Consider the following 22118-nt stretch of genomic DNA (forward strand, 5'->3'; position numbering starts at 1 on the left):
GGCGATGGTTGCTGGAACCGGTCATACCTTGGGGCTGCGGACTAAAAAATTGTCTGAACGCATCGCTCAGACGGCCACCTTCTCCACCGCTCCTTCTGTGACTGACCGAAGCCTCAGCAACACGTTGTCCAGGACCAGGATTTTGTAACCTCCCAGTATCTGGGAACGCATTGCACAGACCTTTCTGCAAGGCCTCCCGAAGATGTTACATCTTCTGCTCCCTCTGTGCCGGCAAGATAAGGTCCGCAACCTTACTCTTGTAACGTGGATCAAGGAGGGTTGCCAGCCAGTAATGATCCCTCTCCTTGATAGCACGAATACGAGTATCCTTCCACAGGCGTTGCAGGATCAGGGAGGCCATACAACGTAGGTTTGCTGAGGCATTCGATGCAGAGTCCTCTGGGTATCTGAGGACGATATGATCCGCATCCACCTCGTCCCAGCCACGTACAAGTCCATGGGTTCCTTGGGACTGTAATTGATCCCTTGAAGACTGCTGCTGATGCTGAGTGCTAGGCTCCACCTCCATGCTGACACAATCCTCCTCCTCGTCCTCTTCTGTGTGATAGGTGGGCAAGCAGGAACACTGTCTGGATAAAGGGGGCCTTGAGAGGTAAGGAAGTCCTCCTCTTCCTCCTTCTGTTCTGCCTCAAGGGCCCTGTCCATTATTCCACGCAGCCTGTGCTCCAACAGGTGGATAAGAGGGACAGTCTCTCTGATGCATGCACTGTCACTGCTCACCATCCTCGTGGCCTCCTCAAATGGTGACAGGACAGTGCATGCACCCCTGATCATGGCCCACTGGCGTGGGGGAAAAAAACAAGCTCCCCTGACCCTGTCCTCCTGCCATATTGGCACAGATATTCATTGATGGCCCTCTACTGCGTGTGCAGCCGCTGAAGCATGACCAACGTAGAGTTTCACCTGGTGGGCATGTCACAGATTAGGTGGTCTTGGGCAGGTTGTATTCCTTTTGGAGGTCTGCCAGCCGAGCACTGGCATTATATGGCCATCTGAAATGCACACAGACTTTCCTGGCCTGCTTCAGGACATCCTGTAAGCCCGGGTACCTGCCCAAGAACTGCTGCACCAAGTTAAGGACATGAGCAAAACAGGGCACATGGGTCAGTTGTCCCTGTCGCAGAGCGGAGAGGAGGTTGCTGTCATTGTTTCGCAAACCACCATTCCTGGCTTAAGCTGGCGTGGCGTCAACCACCTCTGAGCCTGCCCCTGCAGAGCTGACAGAACCTCTGGCCCAGTGTGGCTCCTGTCCTCCAAGCACACCAGCTCAAGCACTGCATGGCATCTCTTTGCCTGAGTATCTGTGTAACCCCTTGAACGCCTACAGAGCACCGCTGGTTCTGAGGACACATCAGCACAGAAAGAGGCCACAGAGGAAGAAGAAGAGGAGGGGGTGGGGGAGAGAGGTGTGTCACAACCAGTAGTAGCATTTTGGAGGCGTGGTGGCGGGACAACCTCCAACACTACTGTACCTTGTCCTGCGTCCTTCCCAGCTGCCAGCAGAGTCGCCCAATGCGCCGTGAAAGATAGGCAACGTTCCTGTCCATGCCTGCTGGACCATGAGTCAGCAGTAATATGCACCTTACCACTGACCACCGGGGCATGGACATTGCCTTCCACATGCCGGTAGAGAGCCGGAATCGCCTTCCGTGAGAAAAAGTGGCGTTTGGGAACTTGCCACTGAGGTACCGCACATTCCACAAACTCACGGAAGGGGGCAGAATCTACCAACTGAAAAGGCAGCAGTTGAAGTGCTAGATATTTAGCTGAGCTAGCATTCAACCGCTGGGCATGTGGATGGCTGGGAGAGAACTTCTTTTGGCGCTGCAGCAGCTGGGGCAGGGAATTTGCCTGGTACAATCTGCCATCGGTGTAAAGATTTAACACAGAAATTAACAGTTTCTGAGCACCACAAACTGAGAACGCTATTCATTTTTAATATTCAAAGTAAATGCAACCACCTGTTCATGTCTCCAAGTTTTATTTTGTTAAAGCAGAGTTCGACCCAACACATTTTGCATGTTTTTTTTTTTTTTTTGGGGGGGGGGGGAGCAAAAACCCTGCTGTTATTATTCTGTTCTTGTGTAGCCATAGATGGATCGAATCTTGGCTGGTACCTGTTGAATGGGCCAAGATTTGATCCATCCATCAGCGGGCTGATTGTATTCAAGTCAGTTCATTGATCGACTTCGTTACAACCAGTATGTTGGATTTATAGCTATAGCCGCTGGTAGTAATCGCTGTTTTCACCTGGCAGGGACAGCTTCCCACATCCCCCTGCCAGGAGAACACCGTGGCTCTGTGGGAGAGATTTGAGCAATTTTCTTTAAGTGGCAGGAAAGAAAATCGCATAATCTTTGGCCTGTTTTTGGCAAGTCACCCCGCTATTTGACCTGGTGATTTCTGTCGCCAAGACAGAGAAGAATTTTTTTTTGAGACAAGCTCAAACGATGAGGGAATGAAGTCCAATGAGGACTCCTGTTCTTTTGATAACTCTCCAAGATGGTAATCCCATTCATTTTTCATTGCATTTACAGCGCTGGAAGTCAAAAAAATAAAAATGCCTCTAAAAGCAGCTTTTTTCTTTTTTCTTTTTTTCTGCCCCAATGCATGAGGCCAAAGATGGATTCTTTTCTTCAGCTAGTAGAGTTAAAGCGGAGGTTCACCCAAAAAACAAGTATATAACATTACATTCAGTATACCTCAAACATGTACAGTATGCCGTTTTTTTGTTTGTTGGGGGGTGTGGGTGTACATACGGTATTATCTGTATTTTCCTCCCGGCTTCTGGGTACTTGATGGAAATCGGAAGTAGGTGGCCTGTATCATTCGGCCCCGCCCCTCGGCGCACCGCTCTAGTCAATCAGCGGCCAGGCTGAGCGGCGAAGAGGATATCGGGAGCGCGCAGGACCATCGACAGGTCAGGTAAGTAAAACGGGGGCTCGGGGGGACGGTGGGGGAGCAGAGCCGGCAACACCAGATGTTTTTTCACCTTAATGCATAGATTGCATTAAGGTGAAAAAAACTATTATTTTACAACTCCTTTCATAAAGCTGTGGCCTTGCCCTTTCCAACCTAATGGTTGTAAGTGTGTTTATTTAATACTGTAGTGTGAGGGGGCAAGGGGGAAGGTTTTATATACATCTGTTACAGTTAATTGTACCTGGGCTCATTGCGCCTCAGCAGTTAAGTATACTGCCTGTGATGATTGTTCTGTGGCAATCAGGTACAGTGACCCCTCACAGAATTTTTTACAGTAATTCTACTGAACCTCTGCCCTTACATCCCTCCTTTTTCTAGCATTTCCTTTCTTGTGCCTGGCATATTAAACAGGGGTACGTGGAGCATGGCGTGACATCACAGTCTGCTGTAAGCACAATCACACTAAAATCGCAGCCTGGCTTTCATTGGGATCTTATAACGGCACAGTTCCATGCTACACTGGGTCATCAGAGCGCAGCTAACAATTGCCGTATCTGTGGGAGCTTTTGTCCAGTAGCTGAAAGATTTGGGAAAGCTCATATTCCACAGCGGGTGTCTGTCCCTGCCTTGGCAGGTGTGTCTGTCACAATGGAGGAGAAAGTAAGTTCCCCACCGCTGCAAGAATGCTTTTCAATAAAGCAAATGAGAGAATAAAGCGCCTAAACCAATTTAATTTGACGTGGGGAAGCCACCCCATTTTTAGCAACTTCCTTCTTCTTTTTTTTTTTTTTTTTTTTTGAGAAACTGGAAGTAAAAATCCCCAAACTGTAACAGCTGTCTCCATAGCCGGTCTGCAGGCAGAATGAAAGGAACGTCATTGTTCTTCTTGAAGGCAGCAGGAGAACCTGAGCTTTCATGTGGAACATTTCCCTTGTTTGAAGTAGGATTGGGGTATGTGGCCAGTAAAAGAACCATTAACCCTGGGATTGAAAAGCTCCAAGCACTGCCATAGACCCTTCATATTCCTTTCTGAACGAGCCCTGGCAAACGTAATGCTAATTTCCTATTTTACAACAAGTAATAAACAATTAAAATGACCGATTTAATAGAAACTGCACAAACAGAACCTTTTAATCATTGCCATTTGTTTTACGGATGTGCTATAAACAAACAGCAGCAAGACCGTAGCTGTCCCGTTAGTGCCACCAGGGGCGGACTGACCATTGAGTCACTCGGGCAGTGCCCGAGGGCCCCATGCCACTATGGGGCCCTATCAGGGTTGCCAGACTCAATAAAACCAGGGACAGTATGTAAAAATCTGTGTTTTTTTTTTTTTACATCTGTCCCTGATATGTCATAAACCGACATGCTTTTGATGTGAAAATCCTGAGATTTTAGCTGCCCTGCCTCTGCACTGCCTCCTGGCATGGTGGCCATCTGTAAGCCCGGGGGGCCCCATAATCTTCTATTGCCCCTGAGTGTCACTAATTATAAGACCCGCTCTTGTCAATACTCCGTCATTTGTCTGTACACCTTCTTTATTCACTGACAATCTGTCAGACTTGGTGGAGTCATTGCGCCAAGTATTGAAACGGGTCCTCTATCAACAATGGCATATCCCAATCAACACTCATGATTTAGGCCGCATTCACACCTAAGCACTCTGGGCAGAAAAGCACAGAAAAATGTGCAATGTACAATTTACTGACAGTTCGTAAAAAAAAATTGGCGCTGGGTCGCTTTGCAGGCGATATATATAAAAATGGCGCCTGCAAAGCGACCTGAAACCGCAGCGGTGCTGCCCAGAGGGCTTTCACACTGGAGCGGTGCGCTAGCAGAAAGGTAAAAAAAAGTCCTGCTAGCAGCATCTTTGGAGCGTTGAAAGAAGCAGTGTGTATACCGCTCCTCCACCGCTCCTGCCCATTGAAATCAATGGGCACCGCGGCTATACCGCCTGCAAAGTGCCTTTGCGGTGATGTAAAGACCCTTTCTCGGCTGCTAGCACAGGGGGGGGGGGGTAAAAGCGCCTCGCTAGGGGCCGAAAAGCACAGCTAAAAATAGCTTTACCGTCGACACCGCCCCATGCTGTGTTGATTTTTTAAGTGTAATCATGCATGTAATCATGCAAATGACTTTGACAAGTTTTGTGAGTTGTTTTGTCAGTTGTTTCCATATCATGTTTATACTGTTTAAATATTCACTGTGTTAGTTTTCAATAGAAATTCTGTCATTTTTTCAGGTTGCTTGTAAAAAATGTGCTTCGCCAGTAAATTCCCCATGTTTTGTCAGTAAAAATGCTGCGGAAGGTTGGCCATTAATGCCATTAATTTTTTTTTTTTTAATGCCTCTCCAAATAGGGGTTGTAGTCCAGTGTTTTGTCATGTAGCAAAACTTGTTAAAAGGTTCATGCGCTATTTTGCCGCACATAGGGAAGACAATTCAAGTGAGTGGGCTGCCCTATGCTGACACAAGACAAACGGGACAATACATGTAGGAAAAAATGTATTGCAAACGTGTAAATGCAGCCTAAAGTAGGGTGACCAGACATCCCCAGTTTCAGGGGACGGTCCCCTGATTGAGGACACTGTCCCCGGACCAAGTCTGTCCCTGGTTTTGTCCCCAGATTGGATTTAATAGGGGGCAGGGGCAATTTCAAAGACAATCAGTGCAGAATTAAATAAAAAAAATTGAATTACACTCCCCCGCTCCGCCGTGCCTACTAGCATAGGGGGGTTGTATTTTTCCCATTATCTGTGCCCCTTTCTGATGATCATGTGCTGGTCGGAGCAGAGGGAATATTTCTTCAGTTTCGGGCGCATGCCCATTCAGCTTCACTCGCATGTTCTTCTGCCTTGGCTCAAATCCTGGCCAGCCACCTGCCTATCTCCTTGCCTTCCCTGGCGGCGTGATCTTCCTCCGCTCCCCATCCAGTAGTAGCCGGGGCCTGAAGAGTGAGACTTGAGGGGCTGTGAGGCGGGCGGCGACGGGCAGAGAGTCGCTGATTGCTGCCATTACTAGTTAAGAAGAAATATGTCCCCGGATTTCATTTTAAAAATCTGGCCATCTTAGCCTAAAGCAAACCTCAATTGGGTGGGGGCTTGTTATTAGACAGTATAAGCTGTCAGGTGATATCAGAGCCTATTGGTATCTCTTCAGCCTTGTTTGGAGGATTCCCACATTAATATGAAAATGATGAATTCCTAATGGTTGCTTTTGGAAAATAATCTCTATGTCCCTTACATGACAAGGCCCAGGCCCCACGCATTGCATTTTAGAATGGGTACATAGTGCATGCATGTTCTTCTCTACCAGAGGCGTTGCTAGGGGGGTGCGGTCTGCACCCGGGTGACACCCACTAGAGGGGTGACGCCATCCCGTTTTTTTTTTTTTTTTTAGCTGACATGCCCAGCAGGTGACACCCGCCAGAGGTGTCTATTGCACTATACCAACCCAGCCTGCCCTGTACCACCCCAGCCTACCCTGTACCACCCAGCCTGCCCTGTGCAATGCCAGCCTGCCCTGTACCACCCAGCCTGCCCTGTACCACCCAGCCTGCCTTGTGCAATGCCAGCCTACTCTGTACCACCCAGCCTGCCTTGTGCAATGCCAGCCTACCCTGTACCACCCAGCCTGCCTTGTGCAATGCCAGCCTACTCTGTACCACCCAGCTTGCCCAGTGCAATCCCAGCCTGCCCTGTACCACTTCAGCCTACCCAGTACCACCCCAGCCTGCCCTGTGCCACCCCAGCCTGCTCTGTACCACCACAGCCTGCCCTGTACCACCCCAGCCTTTTTAAATATAAAGCTGAAAGCACTTCTTATATCCATTTAAGAGAAAAAAATACCCCTTTGATCTTGCATGAAATGCTTTGAGCTTGTAACTTCCTGTGCACTTTGTATCTGCTGCACTTATCTTCCAGTCAGCTATCAGCCCTATCTAGTTGACTTCTGTGGACTACAGGACACCTGGGATGATCTTTATTCAGAACATGCTTCCCATTCTAGAGTGACAACTCTGTTCCTCTTTAGATTCAGTACAGTGAATGAACTTTGTCATCCTAGGACATAAAATGTGTTACTGGCAGGTTCATCGGGATAAAATTAAAGAAAAAAGCCTGAAAAAGGAAAACAAATGCCTCCACCGCATCTAACAGCTTTAAGACAATGGCCCGGCAAGAGGGATTCCCGCCAGGGCCGTTTGAAGGAATTTGGGGGCCCCAAGCAAAATGGGGGTCCCCAAGCACCCCCCCGCACGCAAAGCCTACGTTAGCGCTACACAAATTTTTTACACCCATGTTCTTATTCCCCCCCCCCCTCCCTAGTCCCTATGTTTTTCTATTCTCACCTCCCCTTCTTCCCTGTAGGCAGCGGCAGCTGCCGCTGTAGCGTGGCGGAGCTCCGGGTACCGCGCAGTACAGGAGATTCAGTTTCCTGTGTTCCCGGACGGACTGAAAGGAAGTGAGCACTGAGTGTTCACTTCCTGTCAGTCCGGTCGGGAACAGGAAATTTAATCTCCTGTACCACGCGCGGTACCCGGACTGACAGGACTCCAGGAGGAAGGAAGAGGAGCTCGGCCACACTACAGCCTGGGAAGGGGAAGTTGGGGGCCCCAGGCCAGCTCGGGGCCCCAAGCAATTGTTTGTTTTGCCTGTCCTTTAGCGACGGGCCCGATTCCCAGATCAACACTGTGTTGGTGGGGAAATCAAGCAATTGTCTTTCCTGCAACCCGGGATTGCAGGAAAGAAATTTGCTCTGTGTATGTCTGGCCTTTGACCACCTCCAAGGAGGGATAATTGGAAGACCTGCTGCAATTAGAAAGGGAAAATTGTTTAAAACCTTGGTCAGTTGGGAGAAAACAGGAGCACAGACAGGAGTATTCATTACTCAAAAGTACAGGTTCTTCTGATTGCAATATCCAAAAGTGGGTTTCTACTGTAGCCGCCCCTCCCTTGGCTGCCCTGTTCTCAGATGATGCCCTCAATGCAGCGTGTGATTTGATTCCTTAGTTGCCTCCTAGCCGTCTTCTGCTACAATGGATGCTACAGAAACTGTAAATTCTGATCATATCAGTCTACTCATTGCAATTCTTTTGTGTCTTTTTCAGGTGTATTGAACAGAAATTCAAGCGATGCCCTGCACTCCCTACCACCAGTGTGATTATTGTATTCCATAATGAAGCCTGGTCAACTCTCCTCCGGACAGTGTACAGTGTTTTGCATACATCCCCTGCAATCCTGCTAAAAGAAATCATTCTTGTGGATGATGCTAGTGCAGACGGTAAGGCAATATAGTCATTGCCAGTGTTTTTACTGGGAAGACTGTCCTATTGACTGTAAAAAATAACTTCTTCAGCTAACAAATGCATTAGAGCAGGGGTGCAAACCCCACTTCATCGTGGGCCACATCAGCAGTATGGTTGCCCTCAAAGAGCCCGTTGTATCAGGGATGTGTTACGTACAGAGTGCAGTGTTTAGGGGTGTGCTATGCATAGAGTGAAGGGTTTAGGGGTGTGCTGTGTATAGAGTGCAGTGTTTAGGGGTGTGCTGTGCATAGAGTTCAGGCTTCCTCACATCTCTACGCTTTCCTACCTGGCCCGGATCTAGTACCTCCCTGTGTAGGCAGCTCTGCCTCACCTTGCAGGGAGATCATTCTCTCTCTCTGGAGACCTTTCCCAGCCATGAGTGCGTGCAGGGATCTGTTACATCCAGGAGCTGCTGAGAGCAGCTCTGGATGTGACATTGGAGAGTGGGAGCAGAGGGCAAGAGCTGGAGGTGGCGGAATAGCGTTCCACCACGTTTCAGCTGCAAAGCTGGGTGCGAGGGTCACATAAGGCCTGGCGTGCCAGATTTTCCTCACGGGCCTTGTGTTTGACATATGCGATTTAGAGTATACAATACTGTTTGCCCCCCCCCAAAAAATCTTATTTTACAATTATAACCAGTAACACTTTTCAAATTAAGTGTCCTCATTTGATGCAGGGTAACTTACAAAGGAGAATAATATTTAAACCCTAAGGGCTAGATTCAGGTACGAGATACGACGGCGTATCTCCGAGTTGCGGCGTCGTATCTATGTGACTGATTCATAGAATCAGTTACGCATAGATTTCCCTAAGATCCGACCGGCGTAAGTGTCTTACACCGTCGTATCTTAGGCTGCATATTTACGCTGGCCGCTAGGTGGCGCTTCCGTATATTTACGAGAGAAATATGCAAATTGGGTAGTTGCGCTGATTCAGAAACGTACGTCCGCCCGGCGCAATTTTTTACGTAGTTTACGTTGGGCTTTTTCCGGCGTAAAGTTACCCCTGCTATATGAGGTGTATCCTATGTTAAGTATTGACGTCGTTCACGCGTCAAATTTTTAAAATTTTACGTTGTTTGCGTAAGTCGTTCGCGAATAGGGCTAGACATAATTTACGTTCACGTCAAAAGCAATGACGATTTGCGGCGGAATTTCGAGCATGCGCACTGGGATTCTTTCACGAACGGCGCATGCGCCGTTCGTAAAAAACGTAAAATACGCGGGGTCACCATTCATTTAAATAAAACGCGCCCACATCATCCCCATTTTAATTAGGCGGGCTTACGCCGGCCCACATACGTTACGCCGCCGTAACTTAGGCGACAAGTTCTTTTTGAATATGGAACTTGCGCCCTAATTTACGGCGGCGTAACGTATCTGAGATACGTTGCGCCCGCAGAAAAATACGCTTATCTTTCTGAATCTAGCCCTAAATCTCTTTTCCTTCCTATTCTATCTTCACCTTGAAATGTACAGGATACGTGTGCCAAGGAAATGAATATCCAAAGCAATCCATGCAAATATTTAAGCAGTTTTCCTTGTTCAGCAATATCCTGCGTTATAATTATTTGCAATGCTAAATATGACCTGTGAATACGTTTGTGTTGTTTGGGATGCTGTTGCCATGTGTTAAATTTCTGGGATTCCTTCATCCTGATGACATTTAAAAAAAAAAAAAGGTGCTTTTGCTCAGCACACCCCTCTCCCTCCTTAGTCCTTGCCCTATCTCTGGGCACAGAAGGGCAAAAATGCAAATATAAAGTAACTAAAGGAAGAAGAGTAGGGATAAAAACAATATAGCGATAAGTTTTAATACGTTTTTAGTAATTTCCCGGTAGTTTAGGGATGGTCCTGACACCGTGCAGGCTTTCATAAGAGTAGCTCAATGCTAAATAAGATTTCCTGCACTTCTTAAACTGGTGCTAGATCAGGCGGCTGGTGCTCAATTTTTTTTTAGGGGGGTGCAAACAAACTAAAAAAAAAAAAAAAAACAATTGCCGCTACTGTGACCATTAAACGCAGCCACTGTGCCCATTAAATGCCGCCAGTTTGTCTCCTCAAATGCCGCCAGTTTGCCTCCTCAAATGCCGCCAGTTTGCCTCTTCAAATGCCGCCAGTTTGCCTCCTCAAATGCCACCAGTTTGCCTCCTCAAATGCAGCCAGTTTGCCCCCTCAAATGCCGCCAGTTTGCCCCCTCAAATGCCGCCAGTTTGCCCCCTCAAATGCCGCCAGTTTGCCCCCTCAAATGCCGCCAGTTTGCCCCCCTCAAATGCCGCCAGTTTGCCCCCCTCAAATGCCGCCAGTTTGCCCCCCTCAAATGCCGCCAGTTTGCCCCCCTCAAATGCCGCCAGTTTGCCCCCCTCAAATGCTGCCAGTTTGCCCCCCTCAAATGCTGCCAGTTTGCCCCCCTCAAATGCCCCCAGCCCGGCACTTACCTTCCTCGGGTCAGCGCTGTCCTCTCCATGCTCCCTAAATGTCTTCTCTCGCCCTCGATGTCGCTTCAGCCAATCGGGTGACCGGTAACCAGACTTGGTGCACCTGATTGGCTGAGAAGCGGGTCACTGTTAGGGAAGCTATTCCCTAACACAGCACTGTTTAACCAGGGAACGCACAGCCTGTGCGCCCTCTGGTTAACCATTTGGAAGCCGATTAGAACCCACTGGCTCTAATCGGGAAGCCTATTGGAGCATCTCGCTCTAATCGGGCACTTCCAAAACACACCCACCGCCGTTATTCAGATGGCCGGCACTCAACATTAATTGATGGGTGCAGGAGAGAGGGGGCGGCGCTCCAGCGCCCCCTATGGACACACCGCCACTGTGCTAGATGTCAGTCAAGCGGAAACTTGGTGGACATGTCTGAAATTGGTACACAGTAAAAAAAACTGTTACAAGTTACAAGCTTATTGGCTACCATGCACAGCTGCACCAGATTATACACTCTCCAGTTTTAGCAAATCAACCCTATAGTGTTCCTGGGTTGAAGGGTGAATTCTCAGCACGTGAATTCCCCAAGTGCAGCCTCGTTAGACCACTTGGTCTTTTTTCTACTATTTGTCCTATGTTTCTGCTGTTGCCTCTGCCCAGACAAATTTCTAGGTGTAGCTCTTTTTTTCCTGCCTTGCTGTTGCAGTAACCAGGTATCAATACTTTTTGCTGCACAACATTAATGACAGATTCAAATGTCTCACATTTGTAGCGAAATTTGCTACTCCAGCTGGCCTGCCAGGGCTTTTCTGACAAGACTAGGTTATCAAGTATCCAGTGTTCCAAAGACGATTAAAGGTATTTGGTTTCTTGAATTAGATTGCGACAAAGAAGTCCATTTTCTAATTTTGTTTCACAAAGAATGAAGAGAACTGAAAGAAGTTTGTGTGTCTTATATATATATATATATATATATATATATATATATATATATATATATATATAAATATCATTTTTTTTTTTTTTTTTTAGTTCAGCGTGTATTCATTAATACAAGTTGGAGTTTTAACAAAATGTTTTTATTTTTTTTCCTGCAGATTACCTAAAGGAGGAGTTGGACAACTATGTGAAGTCTCTGCAGATAGTAAGAGTCGTACGACAGCCGGAGAGAAAGGGTTTAATCACTGCCAGGTTGCTAGGTGCCAGTGTTGCTACAGGCGAGGTGCTGACCTTCCTGGATGCCCATTGTAAGTTAAATTACATCTGCCACACTTGATTTCCTCAGATCATGAAAAGGGAGCTTGATGCAGTCCTCTCTCCGGTTAATATACTGCCATTTAGGCCAGGACAGGGTTTCTGTGCCCCATCAACTTTTGTCCATTTGCATATTCCCTGGCTGACTGCAAAGAAATCGTGACTCGCTACTGTGCTACAACTGTAGACTTTATACCAAACACCTTCTAAAAAGAAATCTCATCAGGTATGCTTGGGTTAAATTTAATCCACAAAGAACAACTGTGTACCAGTGACCATTCAAACTCCCTATGCCATCAACGTCCATTGCCAGAATCTGTTAGTCTGTAAAAGTATTTTTTTAATTTTTATTTACTATACACTTCTTCTTCTTAAGTTAAAGCGGAGTTCCACCCATATTTTAATCTTTATATGAATCAGTTCCTTGCTGCAAGTATAAAAACATGTGGCATAGAAATTATTTTCTGTCTTGCTGTTTGTGGCTTGTTGCTAGGGTGTCCCTTGTAATCTGCCTCTTCCGGGCCGCGGCAATGTACGTCATATCCTGCGACATCTTGGCTCCTGGGAGAGATGTGTGTCATCGTTCCCAGGAGTCAGTGGGCACGCTGCAAATAATAATCCTGTGTAGAATGCACAAGCGCAAGATCAGGGGGTGCATGCTGGGTAGCCAGCAGCACCTTATCCAATAAAAGGGTCCTAGTTGGCTTCACATGCCCACAGTGAAAATGGAAGCGCTCAGGAATGCGCAAAACAAACGTAAGTCAATTAAAAAAACATGTGATTGAACAGCGTTTTTATTAATCGTATGCTTTTCAGTATGCCTAGAAGCAGAATGGGTGAACAAAAAAAAGATCTTGGTGAAACTCTGCTTTAATAACATATTTTAGTCATACCCACAGGCCAAGTCATATTAATAAAGTTTCTATGCACCAGATTTTGCACTCTCCGGTTTTAGTAAATCAACCCCAGAGTATCTGTGTAACAGCAGTCACTCGCAATCTCACTTAGTCCCAGTCAAGGTAATGCCCCATTTCTCTTTACAAATTACTGTATATTTTAATTAAAGTGGATGTAAACCCGATTCATGACATTTGACCTAAGCACATGTATCTGTAGTGGTTTCTTCTCTCTCTCCAAAGACCTGAGTACCGTGTCTTCCTGCTGTTTCGTTGCTCTGTTATCAGCATTATAACTTCTGACAAGCTATCCACCAACCAAGATAAAACCAGCCTGTGTAAACACAGCTTCCCCGTTCTTCACTGTGGCGCCGTCATTGATCGCGTGTTCCTTTTTATAGGGAAACACAATCAATGACGTCACACCTACAGCCACACCCCCCTACAGTTAGAAACACAAATGACGTCACACTTAACCCCTTCAGCGTACCCTTGTGGTTAACTCCCAAACTGCAATTGTCATTTTCACAGTAAACAATGCATTTGTAATGCATTTTTTGCTGTGAAAATGACAATGGTCCCAAAAATGTGTAAAAATTGTCCGAAGTGTCCGCCATAATGTCGCAGTCACGAAAAAAATCGCTGATTGCCGCCATTAGTAGTAAAAAATAAAATAAAAAATGCAATACAAATATCCCCTATTTTGTAAACGCTATACATTTTGCGCAAACCAATCGATAAACGCTTATTGCGATTTTTTTTTACCAAAAATAGGTAGAATACATATCGGCCTAAACTGAGGGGAAAAAAAGTTTTTTTTTATATATTTTTGGGGGGTATTTATTATAGCAAAAAGTAAAAAATATTGCATTTTTTTCAAAATTATCGCTCTATTTTTGTTTATAGCGCACAAAATAAAAACCACAGAGGTGATCAAATACCACCAAAAGAAAGCTCTATTTGTGGGAAAAAAAAGGACGCCAATTTTGTTTGGGAGCCACGTCGCACAACCGCGCAATTGTCAGTTAAAGCGACGCAGTGCCGAATCGTAAAAACTGGGCAGGTCCTTTAGCTGCCTAAATGTCCGGGTCTTAAGTGGTTAAAGGGGTTGTAAAGGTTTGTTTTTTATTTTCTAAATAGCTTCCTTTAAGCTACTGCATTGTTGGTTTACTTACCTTTTCCTTCGATTTTCCTTCTAAATGTTTTTTTTTCTTTGTCTGAATTTCTCACTTCCTGTTCCTCCTCAGTAAGCTGTTCTGGCTGACTAACCCCCAGCCAGAACGGCTAAGATGATGGGGGCAAGCTTACTGAGGAGAAACAGGAAGTGAGTAATTCAGACAAAGAAAAAGGGAAATCGAAGGGTAAGGTAAGTGAACCAACAATGCACTAGCTTAAAGGAACCTGTTTAGAAAATAAAAACAAACCTTTACAACCCCCTTTAATGACCGTTTACTAATAAGGGTGACAGATTTTGCTGTAAGTGAGAGTTTGAGTACTCACTGGTACAAAGTTGTTCTTTGTGGGTTTAATTTTCTAAATAAAGCAACAAAGGCAAAGGGGCTACAACTTGGTGACCCTATAGGCAAAGCGTGTGCTGCCATACATCGTTTTAGTTGCATATTTGAAACATTCTTCCTGACTTTGTGATTCCCATGCTATAGGTAAGGAACAAAACAATTTGCAGCTTAAAGTACCCCTGTAATACAAATATGTTGGGGTCCTACTTATACATTCTGAGGTCTTCTTTAGCCTCCCAGGAATCGAAGACCCCGGGATGCTCTGATATAAAGATGCAACACTTCTACTAGAGTCAAAGGTGCCCTTCTGCACTACCTATTAGTCCATCAATATGCTGGGAGGATATACTGACCCATAGAAAGGTGTGGAATTGGGTAGGTCAGCGTTTATAATGATGGGGGCAGATTCACATACAATTGGACAGGCGCAGCGTATCAGAGATACGCTACGCCGCCGTATCTTACCTGGCTTAAATTCGAATCCAGGAAAAATTTGCGGCGTAAGTTACGGCGGCGTAGTGTATTTCTGGCGGCGTATTTGAAACTGGGCGGGTTGGGGGCGCGTTTCATTGAAATGAAGCGCGTCCCCGCGCCGAATGAAATGCGCATGCCTCGTTCCTAAATTTCCTGCCGTGCATTGCGCTAAATGACGTCGCAACAACGTAATTTTTTTAACTTAGACGTGACTTACGTCCATCCCTATTCACGGACGACTTGCGCAAAAAAAAAAATTTTTGACGCGGGAACGACGGCCATACTTTAACATGGCAAGTCTATCTATACCCCACAAAATAGCAGCTTTAACTATACGCCGGAAAAAGCCGACTACAGACGACGTAAGAGAATGCGACGACCGCGCGTACGTTTGTGGATCGTCGTAAAAAAGCTTGTTTGCATACCCGACGCGGAAAACGACGCAAACTCCACCCAGCGGACGCCGAAGTATTGCATCTGCGATCCGAAGGCGTACAAAGTCGTACGCCTGTCAGGTCTTACCCAGATGCCGTCGTATCTTGGTTTGAGGATTCAAACAAAAGATACGACGCGGGAAATTTGAAAGTACGCCGGCGTATCAGTAGATACGCCGGCGTACTTGCTCTGTGAATCTGACCCTTAGAACCTACTTCTGAGAACAGCCTGGGGGCTCCAGAGGAGACATCAGAGGACATGTACAGATATTTCTAGGTCCCTGCACCTTAGTCCTGGGGCCAATATAGGAAGATGAAACGGAAGTATATACCTTACCTTTTAACCCAGAACAGAACTTTTTTTTTTTTTTTACGAGGGCACGTCAGCTTTTGTCACGTCATGAAAAAACCTCTAACGGTGTACTAGGAAGCCGAAAAGTTTATTGCTAGTATTTCAGGAATGTGGATCTCCTGTTATGTGGAACCTGTTATCTGTGCGTTTATATTTCCTTATATTGCCCTCAACTGTTCATCATCACTGTGAGCGGAGTCCCTTTGAACTGGTTTACCTATTAGGTGTGCTGCTGGGAATTATTTTCATTGCAGCTGACCGTAACAAAAGGCAGCTTATGATGAGACTAATTTACTAAAGATCTGAGTCTTCACACAATTTACAGTATTGTGTGCATATGCACTTCAATTATACAATGATGTAAAAAGCTAATTTCTGTTTTTACTTATTTTATCAGCACATCATAGGATAATTGAAGTGAATGCTCACTCGGCTTAATTGTGTGAAGATTCTCAACTCCTTTAGAAGTCTTTTAATCTATGTAAAACAACAAAATATAAAGGACAGACACCTTTTGAGACAATTTTTTGTTTTATTTTTTGTGTGTAGCACAGTGACTATGCAAAGGACAAACAAAACATAGCAATAGGCAAACTAATTTACAAATCTGAGGCATCCCTGAATTGAGATTTTTGTTTATTTATGTTGAATATATGCATACAGATTGTGTATCGGCAAACAACCAAGACAATGTTTCTATCCTGCACAAGATTAGCACATAAATTGACCAGACAAAAAAACTGGGATTATTTTTCAGGAAAAAGCAGCTCTTGTTCCATACACTTTCTCCCATTGAGTTTTTCATGCATTCTTAGAGGAATCGTGTAATAAAAGCAATACTGGGGTTGCATTGCTGACCTCTCCCTGAATATTGCTGTCTCTGGGCCAGATTCTCAGAAGAGTTACGACGGTGTATCTCAGGAAACACCGTCGTATCTCTGTTTCTGAGCCCGGGTATCTATGCGAGTGATTCCTAGAATCATTTTCGCATAGATACGGACAAGATCCGACAGGTGTAAGTCACTTACACCGTCGGATCTTAGATGTAATGCGACGCCGGCCGCTAGGTGGCGTTTACGTTCAGTTCTCATTTGACTATGCAAATGAGCCTGATACGCCGATTCCCGAACGAATTTGCGTCGCGTAGTCGTCGTTTCCGTAAGCGTAAGGTTACCCCTGCTATATGAGGGGTAACCTTACGCCAGTCCGTTGTATGCCATGTTAAGTATGGCATCGGGTCAGCGTTGTTTTACTAAGTCGTTAGCGAATAAGACTTTACGTCAATGACGCTCACGTCGGCGTCATTGATGTTTTCCGTCGTGAGCTGGAGCATGTGCACTGGTCCCTTTTTCCGCCCTATGCATGCGCAGTTCGATCGGCGCGTGGGCGCGCTTAATTTGAATACAAGCCGCCCCCTTTGAATTACGCGGCCATATGCCGGGCCATTTACACTACGCCGCCGCAAATTACGGAGCAAGTGCTTGGAGAATACGGCACTTGCTCCAGTAAGTTGCGGTGGCGTGGTGTAAATGGCTTACACTACGCCAACGCGGGATCTATGTGAATCTGGCCCACTGTCTTCAGTTGTCTGGACCAAGCATGCAGATAAGGAAATGTAAATGTATGTTAGAGCTCTTAATATGCCTAAATGCTCTAGGTCAGTGACTGAGAAAGTAATGAAGACAATGGATCAGAATGACAGACCCTAAACTTGTTTTTTTTCCCCGGAGAATTCAATGGTAGCAGTCCATATAGTTATGATCTGGACAGGTTTTCTTTAATATGCCAATCATTTTTACAGCCTGTCGACAAATGTTGGCTGTAAATCCTGTCACCCACAAACTAACCTTCAACCCTCTTCTTAAAATCTGCCCCCACCCAGCATGACATTAGTACCTTTGGCAAAATTGAGTTGCATCACTGTAGTCCCAGAATCTACAGAAGGTAGCTGGGGGGTCCAAAAGTTTTCCTTAGATTCTTCCAGACATAAGAGCCTTATGATGGCCACATACGTTTTTTTTAATTCCACAACTAAGGCGGAATATTATCAATTTATTCAAAATTTGTGGACAGCACTAAGATACTTTGTTCATGAATACTATTGTATCTTATCTATTGATCGAAATCCACTTCCACGTGTGTGGCATATTACTGTATTGGGTTGTTACCGGATATTGATCGAAAGGGAAAACTGTATTTTTTTCAAAGATTGTTCTACCACCATTCAAATGGTGGCAAAATATCTGTACGAAAAGTGTCTGTGTTGCCACTAATCATAGTCGTAGTGCTGATTTTGGAGCTATTGTGTTCTCCTGGCTGGTGGGAAGCCGTCCCTGCCAGGAGAACACAGTGATTATTGCTAGTGGCTATAATGCTGGTTGTACCCAAGTCGATCCATTTTTTCAGTCAACTTGGGTACAATCAGTCTGTCCATAGATGATTCGAATCTTGGACCCTCCCTGCTGAATCGGCCAAGATTTGAACTATCTATGGCCAGCTTAACAATCCAATTCATAGCTGCCCTTTGAATCTCATTAGTGATTGAATGATATCAGAAGCATCTCAGACTGATGCCATCAACATAAACCCAAAGCCTGTCAACACGGGCCCCTTATGATGCTATTTTTACATTGTGTCTTGGCTGGCACTGCCTTTTGATTATGTGGTTTATATATGTGACTTATTATGTGTTGTCATTACACAGGTGAATGTTTCCATGGTTGGCTGGAGCCTCTCTTATCCAGAATTGCTGAAGATTATACAGCTGTTGTGAGCCCAGATATCACAACTATTGATCTGAACACTTTTGAATTTTCCAAGCCAGTGCAATACGGCAAGCACCACAGCCGTGGTAACTTTGATTGGAGTTTAACATTTGGTTGGGAGTCTATCCCAGGCCATGAGAAGGAAAGGAGAAAGGATGAAACCTACCCCATTAAGTAAGTATTTTTTGATCTGAGGTTTGCATAACCACTGCAGTATTTAAAACATGTAGTGGTGAACTCACCCAAAAAATGTCCCTTAGGTGGTATTTAACCCCTTCAAAGCTTGCATCGTTCAGTTCACACACCCTAGACACGTGCTGGAGATGCAAATCAGACACAGGAGACATGTTTCACATCTTTTGAAAGTACAACCGTATACAAAACTACTGAAAAGCTATTTTCAAACATCGGACATCGTAACACAACATATACCCCTGCACCTGACTAGGCAATCTTGCATCTCAACATAGATTCTGTACCACAGCCCATCAGACACGTAACAACACACATCCTGTTAGCTGCAAGACTGAGCATAACAAGACAGTACACCTCCGTTGAACACACACTTGACTTGGTAAACCTCCATTACAGTTACGAAATAACAATGGCCTCCAGCGGAGGGTTTCTAGCTAAAGAAAAGAGCGTGTGGTTACTGTGGGAACAGTGGTCTGGAGTTGCAAAGTTCTTATAACATAGTAGAACTTGCCCTTAGTTTGGTCATGGTTCAGCAATAGGTCAGGCTCAAGAATTCTCGTAATGTATAAAATATATGTTCTGCAAAAGACACAAGATACAGCCTTCCCCCGGGTAACAAAAGAGGTCCCATTGGGGGTTCTTGGGGCAGTGGGAACCACAATTTTGTGTTGGACATATAAGCTTTAACTCTGAATTTTCTGTTAGTTTAATACATAAAGCATATATTTTTTTTTAAATCAAAAATAAGTTTATTGTATCAATACAAACATATATATATACACAGGCAGATCAATAGAAAGTGCATCAGAATAGTAAAGGGAGTATACAAATGTACTCCCACAGTGGCAAACATCCAAATCTTTAAGTAATGCCAAGACAAATATTAAGTGAACGAATCAATATCTACACTCCAGACTTATAGAAGGATGGGTATGATAGTATAACTCACTTCATCACACAAGGCATTACCACTTTAGTTCAGTCTGACTGTGTATTTCAATAGTAACTCTTTAACTCCGGATGTAGAAAGATAAAACCAAATAGGGATAGAAAGAGAAGAAAAAAGAAAAGGGGGGGAAAGAAAGAAAGAAAAAGAAAAGAGAAAAAAGAAGGAGAGGATCTTCATCTCTAGGACTGTGGTCCTCAACATATTTCCATCCTCCACCTAATGTAGCAAAGGGTAGTGTGGAATTCTCACTCCTCATACCCCACTGTTAATACAATTACACTATTCAATATTGATTTATCGTCGTTTGTTTTGAGTGATCATCCCTGTAGTAATCTGTCCCTCACTAGCTGAAGAGGTCCCAATCCTGGGACATCTAACCAGGGCTGCCATAGTGAATAAAACTTTTTCGAAGCACCCCTGTGTTGGTATGTTAGTTTTTCCCGAATCAGTAAGTTATTGGCCTGTTTCACCCATAATGTGCCCGTTGGTACCCTAGGCGTAATCCACATCTTCGCAATCTCCTTGCGAGCTAGGTAGAGCAACCGTAGCACCGCCGTGTGACCGTTTGGTGACAGATCAGGTAGCTCCAACGCGCCAAGGAGGCAGACCACTGGGTCAGTAATTACTGGTATCTGAAATACCTGGGCTATGGTATCAAGGACATATTTCCAGTACCTAAAGAGTTTCGGGCATTTCCAGAACATGTGCAAGAGATCCCCAGTATGCGCATTGCATTTTGGACACAAAGGTGTCTCTCTAAAACCCCATTTATGTAGCCTAGCCGGGGTTCTGTATACCCTATGTAGCAAATATAAGTGAGAGAGCCTCTGTGACGCCGATACAGACACTAGTGGGGCGGACGTCAGACACAGTTCCCATGTTTCACCGTCTACAGGCCCCAAATCTCGTTCCCACCCGCGTCTGCAGGGGAGCTTACTTGCATCATGTGTAGATTGGATTAGTCTTGCATAGACTCTAGATATCATGCCCGCCCGGTCATCCGCAATGAGCACATCTCTCATCAGAGGGTGTACCACTACAGCTGGTCGAGTAAGTCTGCTTTCGCATTGTACAGCGTGTCTCAGTTGCAGGTATTGGTAAAACTGGGAGTTACATAAACCATATTCCCCTTTTAGAGTCGCAAAGGATTTAAGTGTAGTTCCAGAGAACAGCTGGGCGATATAATGTATGCCCAACCCTTCCCACGAACCAAATCCCTTCAACTTAAGAAGTTCACAATAATGTCTATTCCTCCATATTGGGGTGAACTGGCACATTGTCTTGATCTTAAAAATAGACCTTACATAGTCCCATAACTTGGTTAATAGGCTAATTGTGGGCAGTGCAGTAGGGAATTGAGTAAGGCCTGCCTCTAGATACACCAGCGCTGGAAGGGTTGAGTCCACTGGTACTATCAGTGATCTTATCGGGTCAGATTCATCTGCTATTCCCCAGTTAGCAAGTTGCTGGAGCTGCGACGCTATGAAGTAAAACCGAGAATGCGGAACTGCCATACCTCCCTGATCTTTTGGTAATTGCAGAGAATGCAAACTAATACGGGCCGACCCCCCCTTCCATATCAACTCTCTAAATTGAGAGTCTATGCGGGTAAACCATTTATGAGTGATCCAGATCGGGGAGTTGTGAAAAATATATAAAAGTTGAGGTGCCCATACCATCTTAATTAGGTTAACTCTGCCGGTCACGGATAGAGGTAACTTTCTCCAGGCTGAGCATTTCAGCCGTAGTTTCTGCATTAGTGGAGATAAGTTTTTGTCAAGGTACTGGGATGGACTAGGCGTGACCTGTATGCCCAAGTAACGGAATTCCTCTACTATTGCAATGTCCTTCGCACAGTCCGGCAGAGGGCTTGGCAGAGGGTCTAGTGGCATAATAACTGATTTATTCCAGTTAATACTGAACCCCGAGAGCCGACCAAAGTCAGCAATCAGGCCCATTACGTTTTGCAGGGAGCTTGCCGTATCCCCCAGATATATCAATGTATCATCCGCATAAAGGGAAACCACATCTTTTCTGGGACCTCTCTGAAACCCCACTATATCCTGCCTGTTTCTAATGTGAATGGCCAGTGGCTCAAGAGCCAGGGCAAACAACAGGGGCGACAAAGGGCACCCCTGCCGAGTGCCCCTAGCCAGACAGAAGGGTTCCGAGACCTCACCATTAATACGCATTCTCGCCGACGGGGAGCTATACAATAACTGCACCCATTTCAAAAATGAGGGACCCACCCCAAATCGAGTTAGGACTTCCCAAAGGTATGGCCACTCCACGCTGTCGAACGCCTTAGCGGCGTCCAACGATAGGATTGCCCTGTTACCTACATTGTCCGGGGGGAGTTGTAAGTTCAGGAAAAGTCTGCGCAAATTCTGAGATGTGGATCTCGTAGGAATGAACCCAGACTGATCTCTATGTATCACTTTTTGTATACAGCTAGCCAACCTGCTAGCCAAAATCCTGGCCAGCAGCTTAACATCATAGGTTAGAAGTGAGATCGGTCTGTAAGAGTCCGGAGACGATGGGTCCTTTCCGGGCTTCAACAGAACCACAATAAGCGCCTCATTCATAGAAGGGGGTAGAGACCCTGTTTC

At 45.5% G+C, this 22118-nt stretch overlaps 1 protein-coding gene across 5 annotated transcripts in view; it reads left to right on the forward strand.

Moving 5' to 3' along the window:
* Window positions 1-22118, forward strand: part of GALNT6 (polypeptide N-acetylgalactosaminyltransferase 6) — a 113518-nt gene that overhangs the window by 58981 nt on the left and 32419 nt on the right. For all 5 annotated transcript variants that reach the window (XM_040340825.1, XM_040340827.1, XM_040340826.1 and 2 more), the window contains exons 3-5: window positions 8048-8220; window positions 11771-11920; window positions 18305-18539. In XM_040340825.1, the coding sequence (XP_040196759.1) occupies window positions 8048-8220; window positions 11771-11920; window positions 18305-18539 (558 nt within the window). The remainder of the gene's footprint in view (window positions 1-8047; window positions 8221-11770; window positions 11921-18304; window positions 18540-22118) is intronic.

This window comes from Rana temporaria, chromosome 2 (assembly GCF_905171775.1).
Source record: "Rana temporaria chromosome 2, aRanTem1.1, whole genome shotgun sequence".
Classification (NCBI taxonomy): Eukaryota; Metazoa; Chordata; class Amphibia; order Anura; family Ranidae; genus Rana; species Rana temporaria.